Source organism: Helianthus annuus, chromosome 14, assembly GCF_002127325.2.
Source record: "Helianthus annuus cultivar XRQ/B chromosome 14, HanXRQr2.0-SUNRISE, whole genome shotgun sequence".
Taxonomy (NCBI): Eukaryota; Viridiplantae; Streptophyta; class Magnoliopsida; order Asterales; family Asteraceae; genus Helianthus; species Helianthus annuus.
The window spans coordinates 109255003-109263164 of record NC_035446.2 but is presented as its reverse complement, the minus strand read 5'-3'; the positions used below and the strand labels follow the sequence as shown (position 1 = coordinate 109263164).

General features: G+C 37.0%; 1 protein-coding gene across 1 annotated transcript; it reads right to left on the bottom strand.

Moving 5' to 3' along the window:
- Positions 1–2628: 2628 nt before the first annotated feature.
- On the bottom strand, positions 2629–7258 carry LOC110908977 (U-box domain-containing protein 5). The gene is made up of 6 exons (XM_022153980.2): positions 6711–7258; positions 6465–6545; positions 6174–6359; positions 5970–6077; positions 4623–5668; positions 2629–3591 (listed from the first exon to the last, which is right to left on the bottom strand). The coding sequence occupies exons 2-6, from the start codon at positions 6519–6521 to the stop codon at positions 2985–2987; spliced, it is 2004 nt and encodes a 667-aa protein (XP_022009672.1). The 5' UTR covers positions 6522–6545; positions 6711–7258; the 3' UTR covers positions 2629–2984.
- Positions 7259–8162: the final 904 nt, after the last annotated feature.

Sequence of the window (8162 nt, the reverse complement as noted above, 5' to 3'; positions counted from 1 at the left end):
TGTTGGTATATGGTTTTCCGGTAGTAGTCATCTTTTCCGAACGGATTCTTTGCATCATTTGCTTCTCTATTCTTGCATTCCCTCTTGAAATGACCTTTCTCCCTGCATTTAAAACAAGTAACTTTAGATTTATCAAAACCTAAAGTAGAAACATGTGCACCAAGAAAGTCATTTCTCCCGCTAATCAATTTAAACTTCTCAGCTCTTCTAAGGACACTAGCTAGACACCATTTGATGTCCATTAGTTCCATCTCTTCAGCGTCTATCTGATCGTAATCCTCCTTTGTAAGCATAAGATTTCCAATCCTCCCTGCAACTAAACCTTCATAAGATAGCAATACAGAACCAAGTAAAGCCATGTGATCTTTCGCAACCTCTTCAGAAAAGCTTTGTCCATCTGGAAGATTTAATGCAATGTTGCATTGTATCACACAACCATTTCCACTTTTGGAACTTTGAGAACTAAAACTTTTAGATGAACTCTTGGGATTAACACTCGGATATGAAGAGAATCCACTGCTTTTGTTTGAATTTTGATCAACTTTTTCAGCTGAATCTCCAGCACTAAACGCAGTTTGGATTTTCGGACTTCTTTCAACTTTTGGAACACTGCCTTTGTAGTACATTTTCACATCCTGTTGACCACTTGGACTATTCATTCTCGCAATCTTTTGCTGTTCCAGATCATGTCCCTCTATCTTCTCAATAAACTGAGAAATCGCTAACCCATCATAAACCCCAGTGTTCTTCAAAATCATCAAGTAAGTACCCCATTCCTTTTGCGGTAATGCATCAGCTAGCTTGTCAACCCATTCTTCACGGTCTTTTGTTATACTTAGCATTGACATGGATCGCACCAAATGGCAGTATCTTTCGATAAGCTTCTTTGTATCTTCCCCGGGCAAACTGGTAAAAAGATCGAATTCTTTCTTGAGCAGTGCCTTCTTGCTTTTAATCATGTGTTCACTACCTTCAAACTTGACTCTAAGAGCATCCCAAATTGATTTTGATGTCTTGTCATGTTGAAGCAATATGAAGATGTCTTCTTTGATAGCTTGCTGAAGTAAACTAATCATCATTTTTTCAGCTTTATACATGTCTCGTTCTTGAACAGTAAACTCAGATATTTATTTCTCAACCTGCAAATCAGTACGTGGTAAGACATACTTCTTCAAAATGCACTCCCAAGATCTCAAATGGTTAGCCTGAACCCAGTTTTCAAATCTGTCTTTCCATCCATAATATTCTTCTATGCTCATTAGTTTAGGGGGTTTTTGTGTAGTTCCGGTTTCGTTTTCCAGATTCATATTTTGAGCAATGGAAGCCGGAGTAATCGAAGATGTGGCGAACGCGTTGTAGAAATCGTTATCCATGGTTCTTGTAGTTTAAGCGAAATACCTGAAACAACAAACTTCAAGCAGAATAAGCAATTCAACAAAATGACCTGATTTCGCTTGAAATTCAAGCGGAATCAGGATGATTTGGAGCGGAATCAAACTTCAAATTAAAACACTGATTTTGCTTGAAATACTTTCAAGCGGAATAGGATGATTGAAGCGGAATCACAGGTCGATTTCGCTTGAAATTTTCAAGCAAAACAATCAAATTCGAGCGGAATCAAAAAATGGTCCGTTCAAGCGGAACCACTTCGAAGGTCCATTTCTCTCACTTTTAGTCAGAATTTTAAGCTGAAACTTTTAAGGATTTGTTAACATGCACTTTTACACCATATATGTGAAATTTATCCGATTTTAACCGTTAAAATTTGTTTTAATGAAGAAAGAAGGTGTAAGAAGATAGAAAATGCAATCAATTCCAGCTGTAATCTGCAGAACTCCTCAACCTGAGCTCTGATACCAGTTGTAGGATCGTATAGTTGACCCGAATGAGTCGTTCAGAGAAGTTTTGATCTATTTCAAGTGCGGAAAACAAGAAATAGACTTAGATACAGCTTAGTCTTCACTTTAAACACTGATTAGATTGAAATAACAGCAATTACAATCAGTCTTCACACCGACAACACCTCGGTATGGAATTCGACAAAATGTTACAAATGATTTCGCTCCAACCCTTTATATAGGATGTATGATTCCGCTCGAAAGGTACAAGAAACAGCTGGAGCGTAATAGCAAAGATGTGATTCCGCTTGAAACCATTTGAAGCGGAATCTCACTCTCAAGCGAAATCAGCTTCTAAAACATATAAACTTCCTATTTTCTCGATCTACGTGCCCTGATCTATACAATCTAATGCAAGACTCGATACAAGACGAAGTCGACAGATGCATGCACTAACAACAACACACACATAATTTGATTCCTTGGATGTGAATGCTCTTACTTTGTTGTTCTAAGGTTTTGTTATACTGTAATTCATGAAAAAATAACATGAATTATTATATTGTTTATGTTTGCACATTTGTTTGGAAAAAAGTAAAGGAATTGTATATATCATTTGATGGTTGTTCCAGCTATATTATGCATAAAATCATTCGTTGTTTCATGTGCGAAATCTAAAAATCAAGCAATAAGGACTGATAACTCGACTTTGAACATGTAAAATCAAAGAAAAGGATTTAAAAAGAAAAAAACCGGAATAGAACTCGAAGCCTCTTGGAAAACGATTTGGTGTTCATGAAATAGTGAATTTCAGTTACAAACATGATCTAATGAACAACCAACAAAAACAAAATGTATTCAAACCAAACATTTGAACCAACAAAACCAGTTCTTCACACGGCTACAAACCAATTCCTATTGTCAACTAAACAACCAGTTATCATTTACAATTTTTCAATCAGCAAGATGAACCGTGACGCAAGTTGGATTCTACCACAAGTGATATGCACAAATGATTACAAACCCGAAAAAAAAAAACTGGGAGTTATTAAATCAAACCATGTAAAACTGCCCAGAAAAATAGATGATCATGCAAACTATTTGAGTCCTTTGAAACAGCAGATTCTTCTACGGCTCTACATAATCTTAAGGATCTGTATCTCCCAAAAGCCGAATCATCGCACGTGCTTTTGCTTTCCCTTTATCATTCGCATTACTGGAAAGTAAAGCCAAAGGCGAATACACATCTTCATCCATCACTAACCGGCGGTATTGAATACTGTGCGAGCATAACGAGAGAAGAATATCCAACGCGTGTTCTTGTTCCTCACGGTTGTCGCTATCAAGAGCTTTAGCAACAACAGATATGCACCCCTTGGTCTCTGCAATAATGTTTTTGTCATCTTCATTTTCACAGAAATTAGTCAAGATTGCTATGCAGTATCGGGAGAGTGAATCATCTTCGGAAAGCGTGACAAGTTTCGGGATTAGTTCGGAAGAAACGATTAAAGAACGAACGTTTCTTGTTGAAGTCAGGTTATAGAGAATCTTGAGGGCCGGTATTTGAATTTCTCTGATTCGGGTATCGAGAATCTTGAAAATATAAGTGAGAGAACCTGAAGACGCAATTTCGGATCGACAGTTTTGGCAGGCGGATAACTCTTCTGTAATGGCAAGAGCTTCTTCTGTTACTTCTGATTCAAGAAACTCAGCTATTAACTGGTATGCATCTTTGTTTAAGTATTGTATACTTCTGCAAAGATAAAACTATATTATTTTCTGAATTAAATACAAAAAAAATGACATAAAATGGCAAAGAAGCCCATGTGTCAACCAACTCGAGTTTTTATTGTTAAGCATCAAATGTAGAAACTTAGCTAATGTGAAGCATGTCAAACAGTCTAAATGGGTCAAACGGTAATAACCATTTTACGGTTATTTTTGTAGAATTATAGTTAGTCACCACAAGTTAGCTACTGATCGTAACCATAAGCTTGTTAAACAAACGTTTAATGTTAATTTCTTACAACAATAACCATATATTAATTAAGAGTATATTAAACATAGCCCTTAGGGTTATGGTTAAAGTATAATACACGGATGGTCTCTGTGGTTTAACAAAAAAATGGATTTGGTCCCCAGCTTTTCAAAAGTACACGAATGGTCCCTGTGGTTTGCGCTTTGTAACGTATTTAGTCCCCAACCAACAAATCCAAAGGTTTTAGCAGGTCCAAGTTAGAGACTAAATGCGTTACAAATTGCAAACCATAGGGATCATTCATGTACGTTTGGAAAAAGTTGGGAACTAAATGCGTTACAAAGTGCAAACCATAGGGACCATCCGTGTACTTTTGGAAAGCTAGGGACCGAATCCAAAATTTTGGTAAACCACAGGGACCATCCGTGTACTTTACTCAACAGTTTTGAACCAGTTATTTCCAACAGGTCGACCCAACCAGATCTGGTCCGTTTTGATCTGGCATATAAGAACTACTATTCTAACTCAAACCTGTTTTGACCCGTTATCCAACCCGCCCATATTGCCATCTTTAAATATTTACTGGCACCCATGAACATTGGCGCAGCTTAGTGTATGTCCGGGGGGCGCCCGCCCCCCCGAACTTTTCGATGCGTAGTGTTATGAATAGTACTTTCGTATAGGTATATACGTTGCCGCCCCCCCCCCCCCCCGGTTTCGGAAAAATTGGTGGGGGGGGGGGGTGGCTTCGCCAATGCCCATGAAGTGAAGGTAAATTAACAAACTCTCTAAAGTAGCATGAGTACCTGCATTTAGTGACCAAGACTTGCAACAACGAACATCCAATCCTTTGAGCTTTCACATCGTTAATGTCGCGTGACACCTTCAAGAATCTCACTAGCGATCCCACGAAGGTCTCGCAAGAAATCGATTTGCAAGCTCGATCATCATTTTCCAAACGGGTCATGAGATCTTCAACAAACTTGCACCGAGACTCCCATGGAAGTGCATCATCTATTTCTGTAGATAATTTATCATCAACTTCCGGTGTATCTTCAACACCACCACCATATTCCAAAGAAGTGAAAGAACCCATTGATGAACTACTATAATCAATGGGAAGTTGAAGACGACTATACATAGAACTTAAACTATCAATTGAGGAACAAGAATCTTCCCAATTGTTAGAATCATTAGAAATCGGAATAAATGGATCCAAAACGGTGATTCCATTAGCTCCACACCAGTTTGAAATTTGCTCCTTCATGGCGGTATTTGGCATCAATAAACGGTTTGATAACTTCTTATTAGTTTTCGGGCATGTATCGTGACCTTCTTCCAACCATTTCTGTATCCACGTTCTTTCAAACGTTTGACCCGAATCAATGACAACAGGATCGTACATTAGTTTGTGAGAAAGGGAACACTTGAACTCTTCAGGTGGTGTGGCCGACATATCCGTCTCACGGTCAACATGAAAGTCAACCGTTTGGGACCGGTAATCTTGATTTTGCACATTGTTATCATTCTCTATGGGTCCGGATGTAATAAATTTTCCATGCTTATTAAGATACCGTAAAAGGTACTGTAGAATCTGCTTCTTTTGTTGTTGTTGTTTGTTGCTTCCTTCATCAAGTTGTTCTTCAAGTTTCCTGATGGATCTACGTTCGAGTAAAAGAGCTTTTTGGGACGTAATCTGAAGCTTTTGAGCGGCTATTCGAATGCACTCCTTTTCGGATTCTTCGTCTGAACAGTTTCCTGACAGTAATGATTTAACAGCTTTCCCTGCTTCTTCTTCTGATGGATTTAAACTAAATTTGACCACACTAAGCTCCCCGATTATCTGCGCAATCTGTAGGCAACACGTTTTATCAATTTTCAAGCGCATAAAAGCGAGAAACACTATACAAAATGAAAATTTCATATTTCAAAGGTTTGACCAAAAATTCAAATTAATCCCATAATAATTAAAATTAACAAATAAAATAAAAACAATCTTATTTTGGGCCCGGGGTTAGCCCAAACCCCCCGGATTGTAACGGGCCAGTAACTCCTCATACAGCAAATTATGCCCGTTTGAAGTTCGCACACGTTTACCATGATCTCAATGTACTATTATAAACTTTATTGGTTCATGATCTCAATGAACTAACCTTTGATGCAAGCATCACAAGGACCATATTTTGAATCTCGCGTAAATTCTTTTCCAGCGCGTTCTTTAACTGGTTACATCTTGACAAAACCGTATTTCCCTTCAGTGCCTTGACATATTCAAAATAAACATCCTTCCATTATAACTAAAACAAAAATCATAAAATCCCAATTGACACATGATCTTTTTAATTTTTAACACATACCAAGTAAAGTTTACTCGACTCGCAGCAGTCTCGAATCAACTCTTTGGCTTTATCAAGGTCGTTAGTTAAAGAGCAAAGACAATCGAGCCCAGACGAGCATCGAGGCTTTGCAGCTTCTATCTCCGGGATTATTCGACTAACCCGGTCCACCAATTTAATTAACTGTGTGCACATAACACTATGCACCTGATCTCACAAATATACCATAAAACATATGAGCTCCGTGCCCCATAATATAAATATACAGTATGTTACAAAACTAAGAACAATTAGCAGCAAATCAATCAGTACCTTGATGTCATATGGTGATGGGAACCTATCCACAACTTCAGTAACATTAGTCCCCATTAGTAAAAAAGAGCAATCCTAATTCTGCACAAAGGTTGAAAAAAAAAAACTTTTGTTACCAAAATTTGTCTCTTTTTTTTGTAAAAATGATAGCTTTTTGTGAAAATAACATAAAAAAATACTACCTTTGGCACTCTTTATGAAGACATATAGTTCATAAAATTAGGTAATAAAGAAGATTAAACATACCTATTGATTGTGATGAACACAGGGACTCTGCTTAGCTGAAAACACCCAAAATAACCAGAAATTCTACTTTGTTGAAGTTCATTAAAAAAAAAAAAAAAAACCCTAATTCAGAATTGTACCCAAAATGATAAATGTTCAATCTTTTAGAAACCCATCTTCTGGAAAGAGGAAATCAATCTTTTTATAAAAAATAAAGATAAAACAAAAAAAAAAACCTGAAAAATTCAATTTTTTTTTTCTGGGTATGCTGTTTGTTTCAAAGATAATCAAGAAAAGGTACACAGGAAGTTTCTTGATCAAAAACAAATTACAAAATCAGAGTGAATAGACCTCACCACACCACACAGAGTCAAATCAAATGTTTGCCAATAAATACAAGACAAATTAGGAACAGTTAAGGAAGATGCCAAGAAACAATAATGTGGGAGAATGGAAGAACACCTTCATTGAAGCAACACCACACTTAAAAAGATAAAAAGCATCACTAAATAGAGACTTTTCATGTCAACTAATTGGGAATAGTGTAGTGATGTGGGTCTCCCACCTTTAGCTAGTGACAAACCACAGCAGAGGAAGAAATAGCCAAGTTGGTACATCACCAAAAGCTAATAATAGTAAGACTTTTTGAGGGAAAACAAGACTTTATTTGGTCAAAAGAGTATGTAGACAAGCTATATATGGGCTCAGTCATTTTGGACTTACTGTTCTTACATCAGTTTTGGACTTTTGGCTCAATGACTTACTGTTCCTAAGTCAATTCCTCAATTTTTGCAATAATTTGTATTTATGTCTTATTTAAACTAGCCACATGCTTTTTAATATCATTTATTATTATATTGTCATTAGGTGGATGGGGCACCCTCGGATACTTCTATTCGGGTACTAGTTGAGACCCGGGAACATGGTCGATGGTGTCTCGGGTTAGGTATTTGGGTTCCTCTTTCGGGCATCACTTACCGAATTCAGTTTTCAAATGTAGCCGTTGGGAACGGCATTATAACGGTTAGAAAGTAAAAGTAATTTTATTACTTTAATATTTATATAGTACTTTTTAACGATTTTACTTCACCAAAATTCAAACATTTGTACCAATATTCTACACACACAAAAACAATATTTCTCTATGGTTACTCCCGTATTTTCCGGTAATGCCAACACCTCCTACTCTAGTTACTCCCGGTCAATACCTCTACCCTTTAGAAGATCAACAAATATTCAACCCATTTGCTATGAGGAACCCTCAATTTAGGTCTCCACGTAACAATGAGGAACGATTGCTCCCCATTTATAATAATTGTGATGATGAATGTGTGAAATTAGAGATGAATGAGGTAAGAAACTGTTTCTCATTAACCATAATCTGAATGATACAACAAGTATTTATAGACATACTCAACTAACTCAACAAACTCTATAGCTATATAGCTAGGCAACTACATATACAAACTGCAC